At 34.0% G+C, this 18,105-nt stretch overlaps 4 protein-coding genes across 4 annotated transcripts; 2 read left to right on the top strand and 2 right to left on the bottom strand.

The window, feature by feature from the left end:
* Positions 1-347: 347 nt before the first annotated feature.
* On the bottom strand, positions 348-3,433 carry LOC17892249 (diacylglycerol kinase 3). The gene is made up of 12 exons (XM_006297470.2): positions 2,907-3,433; positions 2,478-2,600; positions 2,259-2,396; positions 2,086-2,171; positions 1,918-2,005; positions 1,737-1,812; positions 1,567-1,649; positions 1,372-1,442; positions 1,187-1,264; positions 1,013-1,100; positions 816-932; positions 348-730 (listed from the first exon to the last, which is right to left on the bottom strand). Exons 1-12 carry the CDS (start codon positions 3,264-3,266, stop codon positions 572-574), a joined length of 1,467 nt encoding a protein of 488 aa, XP_006297532.1. The 5' UTR covers positions 3,267-3,433; the 3' UTR covers positions 348-571.
* A 2,709-nt stretch (positions 3,434-6,142) lies between these two features.
* LOC111831559 (eukaryotic translation initiation factor 2 subunit gamma) lies at positions 6,143-7,072 on the top strand. Its single transcript, XM_023786187.1, is given in 6 exon segments — positions 6,143-6,251; positions 6,345-6,430; positions 6,433-6,521; positions 6,612-6,687; positions 6,690-6,981; positions 6,984-7,072. Coding segments are annotated over 6 exon segments (741 nt in total).
* Positions 7,073-7,150: 78 nt separating this feature from the next.
* Positions 7,151-9,579, top strand: LOC17890608 (preprotein translocase subunit SCY1, chloroplastic). Its single transcript, XM_023786689.1, has 6 exons — positions 7,151-7,400; positions 7,643-7,800; positions 7,881-8,566; positions 8,640-8,853; positions 8,956-9,119; positions 9,218-9,579. The coding sequence occupies exons 1-6, from the start codon at positions 7,201-7,203 to the stop codon at positions 9,446-9,448; spliced, it is 1,653 nt and encodes a 550-aa protein (XP_023642457.1). The 5' UTR covers positions 7,151-7,200; the 3' UTR covers positions 9,449-9,579.
* Positions 9,580-9,769: 190 nt separating this feature from the next.
* Positions 9,770-12,935, bottom strand: LOC17893963 (probable alpha,alpha-trehalose-phosphate synthase [UDP-forming] 11). The gene is made up of 3 exons (XM_006296902.2): positions 10,781-12,935; positions 10,421-10,694; positions 9,770-10,339 (listed from the first exon to the last, which is right to left on the bottom strand). The coding sequence occupies exons 1-3, from the start codon at positions 12,760-12,762 to the stop codon at positions 9,980-9,982; spliced, it is 2,616 nt and encodes an 871-aa protein (XP_006296964.1). The 5' UTR covers positions 12,763-12,935; the 3' UTR covers positions 9,770-9,979.
* Positions 12,936-18,105: the final 5,170 nt, after the last annotated feature.

Below are 18,105 nucleotides of genomic sequence, written 5' to 3'. Positions count from 1 at the left end.
TTTCTTAAAATTCGTTATCGGTCCTCGCTAAATTTCTTAATGTTATTTTGGCCCCATAACAATTTTGGCCCAATATCTATAGTCTCCAGGGATTAATAAAACGAATCATAGTTCTTAACACTTTTTTCCGAATACAGTAATTTTGTACACAATACGACTATTCACACCTAGATAGAAGCCACAAAAATGACCAAATCTCGAAATTGATAGTGTATTCATTAAAGGTATTTACGATTTTTTGTTCCAATTTTCAATCACATTGTCCCAACTTTGAATATGGTGTTATTTCACTTGTCAAATACATTTTACAAAGGTGTGCTCAAATCTTGACTTACAAAGAATGAATCTTGATCAAAATATTATCTCACATTCTTATAAATAATAAACAAACTTCATTCCTCACAACACATAAATATACAAAACCCAACAAGCATAAATAATCAAAAGTCACAATCTCAGATTTTAAAACAAAAGAAGACTAAAATGCTTAGGCTATATCTATGACTAACTGAATAAAATCCAAATACAAAACAATTAGCTTTGTACAAAGAATCCAGCTTTGAATCTCAAATCATTCATTATTTATCATTAGAGATTGGAAAGGAACTTTCTTGATCTCCACAAATGTTGAGTAATCGGTGCTCATTGGTTGCTTCCATGGCTCGCCATCCATTTGCAAGAACGCGTCTCTCCAGTCACCTCCTCTTAGCTCAAATCTTACCGCAGCAGCCTGAAATGATCACCAAAGATTGAACCTTTCAGTTAGAACCATGGCTAAAAGATTCTACACTGACCACTGTTCTTTTTTAAGTTACCTGAGCTATGTGTTTTGCAGAGATGAGCTCAGCCATGACAAATGACGCGTGCCATCCTTGCTTAAAACCAAAAATCTCTATCAAACCGTCATCACAATGTGCTTCCACAAATCCTCTCTGGAAAAACAAGAACAAAACATTCACCTTAGCATCAGAAAATTGAGTTGATTTACGATGAAATGAACCAGAAACAATACCTTCTCTAGATAGTCCGGCTTTAGATTACCCCACGGATGGCTTCCACTTCCATAGCTGTGAAGATTCAATGCGACAATTGATCTTACACTACAGAAAGATCAGTGCATTGGGGTTAAGCATTGAGATCATAGATAGTAATAGGTAAAGTCATATATCAGAAATATTTTCTTTACTTTTTCGGGACTGCGATCTCTTCCCATTCAGAACAATTGGCTTTTTTAATATGGATTTTCATTATGTTCCTAAGTCCCCTGCAAATTCAGATTGTACAGATAAGGTGTCAACAACACATAAAGGAGTGTAAGCAAAAACTTACAAACAAGTTCAAGAACAACAGTCAGAGCAGAAAATGGCGAACCTTAAACCTGGATCATTGACACAAGGCGTGCAAAACCAACCCTGAGTGCAACCAAAACCTGAATAAATAATCTGCAAAAACAAACGTTTTGTGGTTACTAATCTTGTTTCTCAAACCGACACAACTGCTTTAGCTTCTAACAAAGACAACGAATGAGACTCAAGTTTGGATGAAGATCATAGATAATAAACAAACCTTATTTGAAATAGGTCCTTGAGCAAGATATGGTTTAGTGTTGCGAAGATGGTGGAAGCCATATGCAACTTGAGCATCCATACCTTAACAAACAAGACAAACATTAGAATATGGTCACAAAAATAACTATGAAATTGTTTTAGGATATCAAAATGAAAAGTGCATCAAACCTATGCTTAAGTAATTGTAGAAAACGCCTTCATAAGACTTTGCCAGTGGAGGCGCGTCTATTCCCGCGTCCAAACCCTGAAACCACAAGAAGCCTTGGTAATTGCTAGATCATGGCAATTTACAAAAGCAAATGCTGATGATTCAATGAGAAGAAGCAAGCCTAAGGAAATAGAGCCAAACCTGATCTAGTTCATTGTCTTCGGCGGGTTTTAAAGAATAAGGAGGATCCACGACTTCTCCAGATGGCATTGACACTAAAATCTTCCAGCTGCAACACCATACATACAGTTTAATAACACAGCTAATATAATAAAAGCTTAACTGTTTGGTGGAAAAATAAGACTTTACCTGTCTAATCGAGCAACTGGACCCATACTTGCGCGATGGAGTATTCTTTTAATAGCGGATCTCCATGCAAAAGGGAAAGAACCACCCTGAAGAAAACATAGCCAAAAATCATAGTCAATAACAATGCAAGAGACTTGTCACAACAACATAAGACAGAACAAAGACTCACTCACCCAACCAAAACTCCTTGAGAGATCATTCCCAGTACCGAGAGGGATAACACCAACAGGAGGAATAGGTAACTTTCCTTCTTTATTAAGCTCTCCAAGACATCCAAGAACCCACCCAACAGTACCATCACCACCTGCAACCTATCAAACCAATTCCATTTCACATTCTAATTGCTTAAAACGTAAAGATCATGAAACTAAAAAATACTGTTGTGTACTCACCATAATCCTCAACCTTGCTCTGCATTCTTTTGCACATTCATCTCCTTCCGCTGCTACTTTCTCCAAACACCCCAAACCGTATTGAACAAACTCATGAGGTTTCACTTCCGTAAGGTCAAACACCTGTATTTACACAAAGAATCATCATCATGTTCCAATATCAAAGTTCAATCATAAAAAACTTTACAAGAAGTCCAAATCAACTCAGAATTCCAAAAGACTCAACCTTTGAACATAACTCATCCTTCCAAATTCAAACAAAGCAATAGATCTAACATCAGCTAAGCATGAATACATAAACCAGGCACTGAAAAGTCAGAGACTTTAATAACACAAGATCTGATCAAAACAGAACACTAAAACTCAATCACAAACACTCTCTAAAGTAGATAAGATTCGAAAATAGCAAATTCAAAGCAAAACAAAAACCTGTTCTTCGCTCATCAACTGTTGAAGCCTCTCTTTAAGCACAGGGCCATGACGACCACCAGATTTAGGATTAATGAAAACAACCATTGGGGCATGAGGAGCCATATCAGCAACAGCACCACCAGGAAGAAGCAAATGATCAGGAATCGCTGACGAATCCTTCCGTTTGATACAGTCACGCATAGCGAGACGGATGTACTCAGGCATCATCAGCCTCTGACGAAGCTCCACTTTATCAACACCAACCCATGTCAGATTAGCGAGTCCACAACCTCTCATCGCCTTTGAATCAGCCGTCGATGGCCGTGAAGCCACGAATTTCTCTTTCGACGCATCGCTTTTTGATACCGGAGAGTCCATTGCCTCGCTCTCGCCGGAGAAGACGACGACGACGACCAAACAAAATAAGAAAAAAGTTGATTACTTTTTCGTCCTGTGATTGGAGAAAACAGGAATATTCGAAACCCAGATAATAAAAATTGGGTTTTTATTTTCTTCTTCGTCTTCTTCTTCTCTGAGAGATTTTTGAAATCAACCAATATAAAATCTTCGTTGACAGTTTGTATTTTCTTGTCTTTTTTGGTTTTTTTAAATAAAAATGATAATTTCCAAGACAGCGAAGAAAAACGTGTGTCTGATTATTTAAATGAAATTACACGGTTGGTTTGTATTGTGACGTCATAAAACTACCCATACTATTCTATGTTATTAACGATAATGCCACTCTTGTATATCTTTTGATTCTTTTTATATTTTGACAGATATTTTTTGGTGGAAACAACATAGTTTTGACATTTTGAAAGTGACTGATAAAAAGTTCAATCCTACAATAATTTTCATTAAATAATAAGATTAAACTTACAGAGATTGTGTAATTATAGCATTATTTTCTGTGATTAAAATATAGGGATCTTTTATTTGAGTAAGGTTAAACGTTATATGATTTAAAAAATGAAAAAACATTAAAGGATATATTTATTTTAGGTATCTAAAATAGCTAAAAAATCATGGTATATTTTGAAAAGCAAAGCAAAATAATTAATTAATTTTAGACATTGTTAGAATAAGATCTAATTCCCATTATATATGATATTCAAAAATAATTTTCATTGGCTAGAACATGATTAGATACAATATGATTTGTTTTCCTATTATTTCACTTCATTATTGATTTCTTCCTCCATCTAAAAATATTTTTCCAACTTGTCCATAAGAAGAAAAGCAATTTTCTTCTTCTTTTTATTATTAACAAGGTTAGAAAGAAGTGGTGTTTTCGTAATTTTACACAAGTAAATTTTTTTGGCATCAATTGTAAAATTGTTAAAAGAAAAAGACATTAACATTAGTGGATCTTCCACAGAATATGGTAATGACCCACTAAAGAAAATTAAGGGGGACAATGAAAGCTACACTTCTCTCCCATTGTTGGGATCTTTTTGTTTCTTCTTCTTCCTCAATTCTCACCTAAATTTCCTCAATGCTTCTTTTTATTTCTTACTTGTCGTATTGGTTAATATAGTATTTAAAGTTGTTAGGAAGAAAAATAAAGATTTACTACTTTCTTCATTGCATGATGTTTTGTGACCAAAGAATTTTTTTAAAAGACTTTTGGTCAATTCATTGATGATAACATCTTTATGTGGTAGAGGAAGAACAAAATCTGGTGGCTGATAAAAAATGGGGTTTTAAGATCTTTTATTTACGATGGTAGTGTAAGTGTGAGAGTTCTTATTATTACTAAAAAAACATATCGAATTTTTACATTGTTACAAAAGTGTTTTTTTTGGTCTGGTTAATATTTTAATTTGATTGAATGATTAGTTTATAAGCAATGTTCAAGAAAGTTAGGTGGTAACCCAATGCTTAGAGCACCTCCAATGGAGATGCTTAATGTATCTTATCATTATATGTAATGATTATAATCATAAAAAAAGAAAATATTGTAAGCACCATAGCTTAAGTTGTGATTATAAGCAACACATAAGCACTATTTTTGAAAATTTAATTTAAAAAAATTGATTAGCACCATAGGATTTTGGCGATTTTACGCAGTTTAAGCGTTTACAACATAAAACATTATATGTATGGTATTATAGATAAAAATTATGTAAAATTATATTTTTGAGAAATACAAGTAATAAATCATAAAAGAATGCGGGGAAAAAGTTTTTATTTAATTTCTATCAACAACATATGAAAATTTATAGTTATATATGTGGATGTAAAACTTAAATTTTAAATATATTTAGTTAGAAATTATAAAAATATTATCCATGTAATTTTAGACGGTTTAGCCGTCGGCTAGACCAATTTTTAAAACACTGTCCTTAAATATTTTATAATTAACAAGTTGTAAGTAGTAAGCAATGTAGAGGACTAAGGAAAAAAAACTAAAATAATTCAATTTTCAAGCTGTCTTAACATTTTACAAATTATGTTATCAAAATTATTTTTGTTTTCAGAATATTCTAAAATTATTCCAATTTGTCACGTTGTATATATATAATTTTGACTTTTTATGTAGTCGGCACAAAAAAAAATATTATGTATTGTAAAACAAACACAAGTGAAGGCTCAAAAAACATTTTGATAATATTGTTCAAAGACTCTCAACTCGATTAAAAAGAAAAAACTAGACTTTTAAAAAGTGGAACATATGATCAGTATACATCACTTCTAATCCAAATGATATAAACTTATACAATTTCATCTAACAATATAGTCTTTTTTTTTTTTAAAACCTATTTTGTGAAGTGTTATAAATTTCCAAAAAGATATATTTAAGATAAAATAATTAAAATTGAGTAAGAAACAGAAAATAATAATAATAATAATTTTGGGAAATTTTCTAGAAAAGATAAGCGTAATGAATGAGAAAACCCTACATCATCGGAAAAAAAACAACCTTCAAGCAAAAACTTGTTTAATCAACCTTCAGGTTTGTGTTAATCAACCTTATAAACAGAGAACTCAAGTTAAAATGATTGATTGATTTGTGTTAATCAACCTTATAAACAGAGAACTCAAGTTAAAATGATTGATAAACCTAAATCTTGTACTTTGATCGTTTCTTGATGATTGAGAATCGAAACTATTCGTGAACGGAACCCATCGTTGGGTATAATGTAGAAACCCTAATTTCGAACACCCTTAGAAACATCATGTGTTATTGTCATGACTAGTGCTAAAGTTGTGAATTTTGATCCATTCCGACAGTGTTTAGCTGACATATCGTGATGTTGAAGAACAAAGGCTTAGCTGAACAAGATCTAAGTAAACTTGATGTATCTCAGCTACATCCTCTCTCTCCTGAGGTCGTTTCTCGTCAAGCCACCATTAATATAGGTAAAGACACAAACTTTTTGTGTTTTTGTTTTAAGTTTCATTGATGTTAAAGAAACAGAGCCGTGCATTGGAAGCTAATTGGTGCTAACTCAGGAACCATTGGCCATGTCGCTCACGGGAAATCGACAATTGTGAAAGCTATCTCCGGTGTGCACACTGTTAAGTTTAAGAGTGAATTGAAGAGCGTAACATTACCATCAAACTTGGTTATGCAAATGCCAAGATTTACAAATGTGACATGTGCCCTAGCTAGACCAGAGTGTGCTACAAGTGAGTTCTTGCCCTTCTTGTTACAATATTCTTTTGAATATATTAAAGGTCATGTAGCAACTTAGTAATTTGTTTTAACTATATATATAGGTCCTTTGGAAGTGGCAAAGAAGACAACCCAACTTGTGATGTCACTGACCATGAGAAGTGCCAGATGAAACTACTAGCAAAGATGAGAATGGAAACACTAATTGCAGTCCTATTTACACTTGTATAACTTCGCTGTACGCGGAACAGAACGAGCTTCAGTTTGCTGTCCCGGGAGGTCTAATTGGAATCGGGACGAGCATGGATCCTACGCTTACCCGCGGTGATAGGCTACTTGGTCAAGTCCTTGGTGAAATAGGTACTCTCCCTGACGTCTATGTTGAGCTTGAGGTGAGTTTCCAGCTTTTGACACGTCTCATTGGAGTTAAGACAAAGGAAACAGAGAATCAAATGAGAGTCTCAAAGCTAACCAAGGGAACATTGGATCGATGTCTACAGGAGCTGTGGTTATTAGAGTAAAGAAAGATATGTTGAAAGTGAAGCCTGAAATGTATTGGGCCTAAAAGGCCTGGGCCTGTACGTTTCTCTTGTAAAAACAGAGAAAAACATAAACTCAAAAGAAAAAGAAAAAAAAGGAAATGAAAAAGAAAAGAAGAAATCGTTCTTGTGGAGAAGGAGAAGAAGGATAAGGATGATAACGGTAAGCGAAGTTTCCTCTTACTCTTCTTCTTCGAACTTGGCGTCTCTGTCTCGTCGTCTCAACTACAAATCATCTTCGAGACATCGAAGCTCTTCTCTTTACAGACCTAGCTTCTTGTCTGTTTCGCCAAAGACCAGGAACAGTTCTAAAGCCAAATCATGGAATCTTGGTCTTGTTATCAACTCTAGAAGGTACTTCTTAATCTTTATATCAGATGGGTTTCATTTGAATCGATGGTAATGGTTCTGTTTTAGATAATGCGGCTTAAAGTTCGAAACTTTCATGTGAATTTCTCTAGAATTGTGTGATTCCACGTTCTGATGAATGGATAAGAACTTGAATTGCGGGAGATTTGAGGGTTTTTTCATCTTTTGTTGATAGGAATTTATCACTTTACTGTTGCATTGTTTGATGATTGGGGTTGATGTTTCAGCTCTGAGGCTTCGGTTTTCGATCCTTTGGGCATCAATCCAGATGAAAGTTCTGGTTTGAGAAGCATTTGGGAAAGCTTTTCGAGTCTTTTGTCTCCATCATTTGAAAGCTCATCTGGTAGCAAACGAGATAAGCCTTCTTCTGGTCGGGGTGTGGCAGGTCTGTTTACCTTTATATGCATTAGCTTATTGTGTGGTTTAGCATGATATTATTGATGCTTACACTTTTTGAATCATCAGCTGCTATTGAGGACAGTTCCATTGATTTTGGAGATTTCTTCAAGGGGCCATTACCAGGGAAGTTTTTGCAACTTCTTGGGCTTTTAGCTCTCTCTCGGCTTGGGATATACATACCACTCGGTGGTGTTAATGGAGAAGCTTTTGTTGGAAACTTGGATCAGAATAGCATTTTGAGCACTTTGGATACATTCTCCGGAGGAGGCATTGGTAGACTTGGTATATGTTCTCTCGGGATTGTGCCTTTCATCAACGCACAGATTGTGTTTCAGCTTCTTGCTCAGGTCTATCCAAAGTTGCAAGATCTTCAGAAAAAAGAAGGTGAAGCCGGTAGAAAAAAGATTCTTCAGTACACTAGATACGCTTCAGTCGGTTTTGCAATAGTACAAGCAATCGGACAAGTGTTTTACCTTCGTCCTTACGTCAATGACTTCAGCACGGAATGGGTGGTTTCTTCTGTCACGTTATTAACGCTTGGCTCTGTTCTCACTACATATATTGGAGAGAGAATCTCTGATCTGAAACTTGGGAACGGCACTTCCCTTTTAATTTTCACAAGTATCATCTCTTACTTGCCTGCATCATTTGGTAGAACAACAGCAGAGGCCTTACAGGAAGGAAACTATACTGGTCTTGCCACCATCGTTGTTTCATTTCTCCTCTTGGTACTCGGGATTGTGTATGTTCAGGTACTATACCAAATTTTGTTCATTTTTAAAGAATCTAAGAAGTTTTGTATGCTTAGATAGTATTATACTCCAGGAAGCAGAGAGGAAAATTCCACTCAATTATGCCTCAAGATACACCAGCAAAGCCGGCGGGCTTCAGAAATCTGCTTATCTTCCATTCAAAGTCAATAGTGCTGGAGTGATGCCTATCATATTCTCCACATCATCTCTTGCTCTTCCAGCTACTCTAGCACGGTTTACGGGGATATCTGCTCTGAAGAATGTTGCTTTTGCTTTAAACCCTGGAGGTAAGTTTGCCAAATACACATCGAGGAAGAAGATTGAGTCCTTTGAAATTGTTTTTACCTATGATATAGAGATCTAAAGACTTCACTCACAAACTATTGCAGGTTCTTTCTATCTTCCGACCAATATACTTCTCATAGCTTTCTTCAACTACTACTACACTTTCTTGCAACTTGACCCGGACGATGTGAGTGAACAATTAAAACGCCAAGGTGCGTCAATCCCTCTAGTCCGACCTGGTAAAAGCACTGCTGTCTTCATCAAAACTGTAAGATCCTCTCTTTCCTTCCTCAACTGCTTCAAGCTAACTTTAGGTGTATTATTAATCTATTGTCTGAAATTTCTTTGCTCTGATTGCAATATCAGGTCCTCGGTCGGATATCGGTTCTTGGTTCTGCATTTCTGGCTGTTCTAGCTGCTGGTCCCGCTGTAGTCGAACAGATCACTCACCTGACAGCATTCAGAGGATTTGCAGGCACCTCTGTTCTGATCCTTGTCGGGTGTGCGACAGATACTGCAAGAAAGGTTCAAGCAGAGATAATCTCCCAAAAATACAAGAACATCGAGTTTTACGAGCTTGACAAGTATGATCCATGAACTGGTACCTTCTGTTTTACATTTCATACCATCAAATCAAGTTACTGTGTTCTCTTGTCAGAGATTGAAACTATGTAACAAATGTTTTGATAAGTATATAATGCACTGTTGATGGCCTCTCTTGACAACAACGGAAAGTGAAACCTAAACCCAAGTCAACTTTGTTCGTCGAAACCAACAAATGTTAAGGACGTCAATGGGAATAGACACGATCAGGATCAAAAGAAGAACAAACTGTCTATCCCAAATTTCAATCAAAAGAAGAAACTTACGGGCGGCACTGCTCTATTCATCTAACGCTCTTTTTGAATCTGACAGAAGAAAACAAAATTGAAATGAATTCATATTATATCTATTTCCCTTTCTATGTATAAGCATCTCACATGGGGACAAAGTAACCGAATTGACCAGTTCAAGATACTCTGTACAAAAGGCAGATAACAAACCCTAGAACCCTTTCATCATGTAACCTAAACCTTCAAATCCTACAATTTTTTAATATCACAACACAAAAATCTAAAGCAAATCCTTTCAAAGATCTATGCTTTCATTTCGACATTGTCCCATAGGCTGTTGGAAAGTGATCTTGCTCTGTTTCTGCTGTTGTTCATGCTTTGATCCATCTGAAGCTGAAGCCAACCATTCAAGCATCGTAATAACACTTGAGGTTTCATCGAGATAGTACTTGGCCTTGCTCGGTTTCTGACCCACTGTGCACGCAAAGACCTCTGCAAGACCAATAGAGGAAACATCTTGGTGCTTCACTATGCTATCAAACATGTCCTCATCAGACCGGTCATCACCAATGCACAACAAAAAGTCTGGTTTCTTCCCTTTGGTGTTCCTCATTGTTGCTATCAAATGCTCCACCACCTTTCCTTTGCTTACTCCCTGAAAACCAAAATAACATTACAATGACGACAAAAATGGCTATTTCAAGCATGCAAATTTCTTAGTAGTTTGAATATACACCTGAGGTTTAACTTCGACGATGTGCTGGCCTCTCTTGACAACTACAGGCTCGTTGGTGAGCACGCTCTCTAGATGATCAAGAAGCTCCTTAGCTTGCCAAGAACCAAACGAATGGTCAGCTTCGTGGTGATGCCACACCATAGCACTCTCTTTCTCTTCTATGAATGATCCATCAGTCGCTTCCATATAGTGATTCATCACTGGTTTAGCTATCGTCTTCCAGCTTAAATCCGCAGGCAATTCACTTGTCTCCCATGAGGAACTAGAGTTCCATCTGTGATTACAGATTCAAAAGGACAACAGTATTAGCTTTAAACAAATGAGAGAGAAGATGATGAAAGGGAAGCGTTTAAGCAGTACCTAGTGAAATAACCATGTTCAGCTGAGAGACCGAGTTTTGGGCAGGAGTCAAACCATTTGCTGAGAGGGTCCTTACCTCGACCACTAACGATAAATACTAGATTGTTGGGGTCGTCACACAAGCGATTGAGAAGTGAGATGAGACCATCACTTGGCTTTTTATCCAGAGTATCCTGATCCATCATTGTCCCATCATAGTCCAATAGGATCAACCTACTGCTTGTTCTCCTATATGCAGGGACTATTGTTTCAACACAGAGTTTTCTGAAATTTGGATCTAACGCAACAACCTTGAAAAAAAGACCAAATCCAACACCCCAGAATCTCTTGTTGAAATGATCTTTGCACGCCCTTTGAAGATCTTGGTCATAACTCCGAGCCCAATAAGCCACATTGTGAGAGATAATGTACTTGTGATGCTTCTGGTGGCGCAGATTTTTCTCTTTGTCGGACATTGTCATTGCAGAACTCATAGCGTCAGTGACTGCATCAATGTTCCAAGGATTAACACGGATTGCGCCACTCAGAGATGGAGAACAACCGATGAACTCAGAAACAATAATCACACTCTTCCTAACATCATCCTCTCCAAAACCTAAAGCTGCATCCAAAGCAGGGCTCCCTTGCCTAGTCACTGTGTACTTGTAAGGCACCAAATTCATCCCATCTCTCACAGCATTCACCACAACACACTCCGAGATAGCATAATAAGCGACTTTATCCAAAGTACTAACAGGTCCATTAACAAACACAATAGGCTTATAACCACCAGGTCTCCCAAATTTAGAATTGATCTCATCAGCAATCAGATTGATCTGTTTCTCTACATCTTGAACATCTTTACCTGAACTCCGAGCAGGATTCGTAATCTGCACAAGAACCACTTTCCCACGAAGCTCTTCATTTTGTTCAAGAAGCTGACCCATCGCCCAAAACTTCAAGCTTATACCTTTGAACATATCCAAATCATCCACACCCAACATCACAGTGTTCCCCTTGAACCTTTCTCTCAACCCTTTCACTTTCTCTGCAGTTTCTTCAGACGCCTTTATAGTTTCAATCTGCCCCATATGGATCCCAACCGGCAAAATCTTGATGCTCACCGTTCTTCCGAAATATTCAAGACCAATGTAGCCCCTTTTCGATTCGTAATCAAGACCAAGCATCCTACTGCAACAAGACAAGAAATGCCTAGCGTAATCGAATGTGTGGAATCCAACGAGATCGCAATTGAGAAACCCTTTGAGAATCTCGTCTCTCACAGGAAGAGTACGGTAAATCTCAGAGGATGGAAAGGGGCTGTGGAGGAAAATACCAAGCTTTATCCGATGAAACCTGTTCCTCAGAAAAGTAGGCAAAATCATGAGATGATAATCATGAATCCAGACGTAATCATCATCAGGGTTAAGCACTTCGAAGATCTTATCAGCAAAGATCTTGTTAACCGTAGTGTACGCTCTCCAATTCGATCGATCAAAGAGAGAGCCTTGAGCTTGCGTCATAGGGAGGAGATAGTGAAAGATAGGCCAGAGATAGTGTTTACAGAAACCATGATAATACTTGTCGAGCAAGTCACTAGGCAAGAAAGTAGGAACGCACTGAAAATTCTCAAGCAAGAACTGAGAGACGTCTTCTTGCTCGGAGGGCAAAACGTCGGCGTTTAAAGATCCGACGTAGACGACCTCCGTCTCCGGGGGAAACCCATCCTTGAGTTGTAAGTAGAGACTGTCATTGTCGAATTCGAAACACCACTTGTTCGACGAAATGTCCCTGTGAGCACGAAGCGGAAGCTGATTGGAAACCACGATCCGTTTCGGCTTTGAAACCCACGCGCCGCCGCTAGAATCGATGATTCCATCTCCGTCGTCGGTTTCGAGTCCAGAAAGCTTCGTCACGGCATTAGGGATCCGATGCCGACCCATGATCCGATAATCATCAGACGAAACCAGACTAAGCTGGTCTTTCCAAGATTCCGGCGACATAACGAAAGAGGAGAAGAGAAAACCCAAGAAAAAAAAAAAAATCAAAACTTTGGGTGAATCAAGAAATCAAGTTTAAGAACTCAGAATTGGGTTTTTCTCAGATTTCATAAGAAAACGCGTAGTTACGAAGACGAAGAAGAAGAAGAAGAGAGCGTCCATATTGTGGAATTTAAGAAGGAAGAAAAAACGGAAATTTTTTCGGTGAGGATAAGAACGAAACCAAAGAAGAAAAAATATATTAAAATTTAATAATTATATTTGGACGGTCTAGATTTTCTCGAGATGGATATGATTGATGAATACGAACCGTTAGATGAGCGCGTGTGCTTAACTCGAACCGACTTGTCTTTTAAAAAAAAAAATCTTAAAAAGGCTAATTAACCCTAATTACTACTGAGATTAATTTGCTGTGAGCTGTTACTTCTTTCTTTTTTATTTTAACCAAAATGGGAAATAAATATTTACAGCTATTATTGTTTCCAATTTATATGTTTATCTCAAAAAATCTTTTTGTTGACGTGGATATTTTGCGGCACACGTCTTTTGATTTGTGAAAAAAAACAGATATTGTTTTTTATTAAGATTAGACAAAGCTGGATCTGTCCATCACAAAACCTTAAAACTAAAGTTGGGAAATATTTTTTATTTTTGAGAAATAAATTTGCCAAAAATGCTAATGATTTTAGGAAAATATATAGTATATCTTTATTTTCATAATTTAAATTGACAACTGTAAATAGTAAGTTATTTTTCTAAAAGAAAAGGATTAAGAAAAATTCATAAAAAAGATTTTTTTCACAAATTATCTTTATTATTTTAAAATTTTGTTTACCAAAAGTATATTATCAGCATATCCTAACATTATCACAATGGTCACATTCAATGGTACTCAAATATTAATTGCAAAACACCATTTTTATAAAAATATTTACAAGAGGTTTTATTTTGGGAAGGTGATAAAAAACAAAAAATCTATGTTTGAGATAGACCAAATCTTTTTTTTTTAAGGTACATAAAGAGTAAATAAATTATGTTCATCACCCCAACTGTATATAACTCTCATACCATTCACATAATATTCATCATATAATAATATCTATAGAGAGTAAATAAAAATACAAAATAAAATAAATTTTAAGGATTATGGTAGGTGGATAGTGAAAAGCCACGTGGCAAACATGTAGAAGAAACGTGGCGTGTTAGGGTGGGAAGAGAAAGAAAAGATTGGAAAAGTCACGGAGGCATGTGCGAACTCCTTGCTGACTTGGCAATTTTTACTTTCTCCATCAACGGCAGCTTTGTTACCCAATTATATTCTGACACGTCATCTTCCCCCAGGAACGTTTCAAACTTTATTTTTATCCGTTTTCTTCTTCTTCGTTTCAACGGTATAAACATGGACGGCCGACCTCAGATGTTGAAACGTGGCGTCATCTCTCAAAGGAATTAGATTAACTCTGTTTGCTCTGTTTCATCTGAAATTTTCAAATAATCTCTTCCTAACTTTTAACTAACATCTAAACTAATATTGAAACTACAGTTCCAAAAAAAAAGATTGATTGGAGAAATTTTAAATATATTTCTTATCATCAGCTAGAAATTGCTTTCACTCACATATACTGAATGTTTTTGAATATTTTTTTATGGTTTTGTTTTATTAGAATTTTTACTTTTTGTTGTTGTTTGTTGTTGGTTTAAAGTTTTTGTTGCTTATTTTATTTTTTGGAGTGTTTTTAATAAAGAAATTATGTATATGTTTGTAATAATAGCGTTTGACCGTTACGTTTTACTAGCAACGTTTATAACACACGGTCAAATATTAGTTGTAAGACAAAAAAAAAAAGGCTATATATGTCCAATATCTACAGATAAAATCCAAATTTAATGTAAATAATACCAAATCATGTTAATGATTCATGTTTAAACTGGATGGTACTCGTGTTTGAATTATAAATGATAAATTGAGAATGAAAACTATGTAGGTATAATGCCAAAATCATGTTAGTGATTCACATTTATAAATTGGATAAAATTCATGTAAATTATATATAAATAACAAAAAATGTCTATATTTTGACTATGTAACTAGTGCCAAAGTCATGATAGTGGTTTTGTACTAATAGCATTTACCGTTTTGTTTTACTTCCAACGTTTATAACACACGTTCAAACATTAGTTGTCATTTACATACAAAAAAAGGTTATATATGTAGACAATATCTACAGATAAAATACAAATTTGACGGTGATTACTATGTAGTTAATGCCAAAATTATGTTAATGGTTCACGTTTAAATTTGATAAAAATGCGTGAGAATTATAAATGACAAAAAGTTTAAATTTGACTAAAAATACTATATAAGTAAATACCAAAATCATGTCAGTGATTCATGTTAAATTTGGATGATGTGTATGAATTTATAGATGACAGAAATGTCTATATTTGACGATGAATACTGTGTGAGTAATACCAAAATCATGTTACAATTCAAATTTAAATTGGATGATATACGTTTGTGTTATAAATGATAAAACGGTCCAAATTAGACGATGAATACTATGTTAAATAATTCCAAAATTATTTTATAATTCAAGTCTAAATTTTACAATGAATACTATGTGCGTTACAAATAACAAAATGGTAAGACGTTTTTTTGTTCTATGCTTTTAATTGTTTGCAGTTACAATTTTTTTTTTCTCTAAAACCCCAAAAAGAATAAAGATTTTCTAATTCAATTTTATGCTTTTTGTCTTAAATACCTGAATATGGTGTATATTAAAAAAATAACTACTGAAAATGTGATTGCCATTTCTTTTAAATTAGTTACTTATAAAATTTAAACCTTAAAAACTTATTTATATTTTAATAAGAAAAAATTGTAAATTTATCACCAAAGAAAGAACTTTCGTGATATGTTGTTATGAAAAGTTTTATCGATCTGTAAGTTTTTATTACATTATTCCTATTCAGATATATATATATATATATATCTGAAATTATACTTTTTTGGTAAAACCTCCAAATTTATAACAGTACTAGTATTACATATTATATTATTTATATACACATAAAATTTTTAAAATAGAAAAGTAAAAAAAGTGTGAACAAGAGCCGACAGAAGATAGAAAGGTACCAAGAAGAAATAGAAGAAACCTTTAGACAACAAAACAGCCAAAAATAATTTGGAAAACTTTACAAAAACAAAACAGCAATCAGTATTATTTGTTTTTACAAACAAACTTCGACAATATGAAAAACGTTTTAAAAAAACAAAATCTTGTAAATTCGAAAGATAAAAATGATTTGATTTTAATAGATTTGTTTCTCTTGTTATCATTATTATTATTATTGCTTTAATTTTCTTATTATTTTTTTTTTTTTTGTAAACAATTTTGTTCAAAAGTTTAAGATAAGACCAAAAAAATGAAAAAGAGACTTATCCAAACTCTCTCTCGAGAGAGAGAACGAAAAAAAAAAAACAAAAAAACATATTTGTCTTTGTGGGGCCCGATCTGATCAGCCACGTTGTCTGTAAAAATTTTATTGGGTCCCACTTTATCTATAGCCTCTTTCTCTTCTCTTGAGATAGTTTTTATTTATTTATTTAAATATATATATATATATATATATTTTTTTAACTTTTGAATATTCCTTTTTTGACTCTTCTTTTTTTTCCTCATTTAAATTTCGAAGAAACATATAAAAGAAAAAAAGTAAGTAAGGGAGAAAGGATCGTAGCCGCCGGAGTTTTGCATGCTTACGTGACAATCTCGTTTACAACATACCTATTCGGTGAAATGAATTACAACATACATATCTTAATTTCTCTTATTACAAATTAACCATCGACATACAATAGATTAAGAAAAAATTGAAATCCAAAAAAAAAAGATTTTTTAAGTTTAATGTTAAATTATATTTAAAAAAAAATAAAAACGTTTATACCACAAGTGCTTAAATTTACTGAACTTTAATTTGAAAATTTTTAGTAAAAAAAACTAAATAAACTTTAGGAACTTTGTAAACGATTTCCTTTCTGATTAGGTTACTAATCATGGAACAATATTTTCATTAATGTGTGGTTGATAAATAAAAAAAAAAAACTTTTGGAACGTATTTTTTTTTTGTAACCAGGTAAATTTTTTTGGCTATTATATTTATAGAATCAGCATATTATCTATTAGTTTTCTTTAGTTATGAATTTTAAAAGGAACGAAAAGACTACATATTATTTTTGTAGGAACAGCAATGTCGGTAAGTTTTATTACTTATTCACAACATGAAATGGCAACAAAAACCCTTAGTGTAATTGGTTCAAACCTAATTTACTAACTAACTAAGGGGGTGTTATTGGTTGTTTAAGTTAAATTCAACTCCATTAGATTTTAAAATTCATAAGACTTTCAAAATCTGGGTTCATTGAAACTGATTTAATATTATTCATTCTTTAAATCAGTGGAATTGTATTTACACTGACACATGATATCTTTTGGTTTTGAACAATAGAATTGAATTCTATAACAAATGATTTTACAATTTTCAATAAAATTATACCAAACTTTTATCATCACATATTTTTTTCCCATTTCAAATTTCTGTAGTGAAGTCTTAACATATCTTTTAAAGATGAAAATTGTTTTATTTTTTGTTAAAGTGATCAAATGAATCATACAACAACTGTTAAAACAAATATACACATTAACTAGGAATAAAAAAAAAGACTGGGAAAAAATGATAAAGAGAGATACATATGTGTTGGGTCATGGATGAATGAGTTTGTAAATATTGATAATGTACGTGTATTACGTTCAATGAAACTTTTATTAATTTATTATTAGATTGTCAAATCTCATGTTAGAAGGTTGGTTTTCGGATTAACATAATTTACACATGAAATCAGTTTCAGATTCACTCAAAGCTTTTCAAATGAATTCATTTGTGAAAATCCACCAAACTTGAATAACATAAGACTTTCATTAATAATTGTAAGTATAAGAACCAATAACACTAGATTTTAAACTCTTTTAATGAAGATTTTGCAAATATAAGAACCAATAACACTAGATTTTAAACTCTTTTAATGAAGATTTTGCAAATATAAGAACCAATAACACTTGATTTGAGTAAAGTATTTAAAATCATTGATTAAATAACATTAGACTTGGATTAGAGTTAGATTCTATTAAAATCCATTATCCAATAACACCCACTAAGTAACAAAGAGCAAGAGATTCACTGAGTAGTTAGTATTCCTATATATACAAATGTGTAAGATATCAATGCGACTATATAATATATGCGAGGAAGAAGATCAAACACGTAAATAAAACAAACAAAAGAGAA

The sequence above is a fragment of the Capsella rubella genome, unplaced genomic scaffold (assembly GCF_000375325.1).
Source record: "Capsella rubella cultivar Monte Gargano unplaced genomic scaffold, Caprub1_0 scaffold_3, whole genome shotgun sequence".
NCBI classification, from domain to species: domain Eukaryota; kingdom Viridiplantae; phylum Streptophyta; class Magnoliopsida; order Brassicales; family Brassicaceae; genus Capsella; species Capsella rubella.
The sequence above is the reverse complement of the archived record's forward strand: the minus strand, read 5'-3'. Positions and strand labels throughout refer to the sequence as shown.

Bases quoted from the DNA above. Each gene is read 5' to 3' on its own strand.
- LOC17890608 (XM_023786689.1), top strand. From the start codon at position 7,201: ATGATAACGGTAAGCGAAGTTTCCTCTTACTCTTCTTCTTCGAACTTG. The intron at 7,801-7,880 runs GTCTGTTTACCT...TTGAATCATCAG, and splicing joins TTCTGGTCGGGGTGTGGCAG to CTGCTATTGAGGACAGTTCC. The intron at 8,854-8,955 runs GTAAGTTTGCCA...AAACTATTGCAG, and splicing joins TTTTGCTTTAAACCCTGGAG to GTTCTTTCTATCTTCCGACC.
- LOC17893963 (XM_006296902.2), bottom strand. From the start codon at position 12,762: ATGTCGCCGGAATCTTGGAAAGACCAGCTTAGTCTGGTTTCGTCTGAT. The intron at 10,695-10,780 runs GTACTGCTTAAA...CTGTAATCACAG, and splicing joins GAACATGGTTATTTCACTAG to ATGGAACTCTAGTTCCTCAT. The intron at 10,340-10,420 runs GTGTATATTCAA...TTTGGTTTTCAG, and splicing joins TCGTCGAAGTTAAACCTCAG to GGAGTAAGCAAAGGAAAGGT.
- LOC17892249 (XM_006297470.2), bottom strand. From the start codon at position 3,266: ATGGACTCTCCGGTATCAAAAAGCGATGCGTCGAAAGAGAAATTCGTG. The intron at 2,172-2,258 runs GTGAGTGAGTCT...TGTTTTCTTCAG, and splicing joins TCTCAAGGAGTTTTGGTTGG to GGTGGTTCTTTCCCTTTTGC. The intron at 1,265-1,371 runs GTTCGCCATTTT...CTGAATTTGCAG, and splicing joins GTCAATGATCCAGGTTTAAG to GGGACTTAGGAACATAATGA.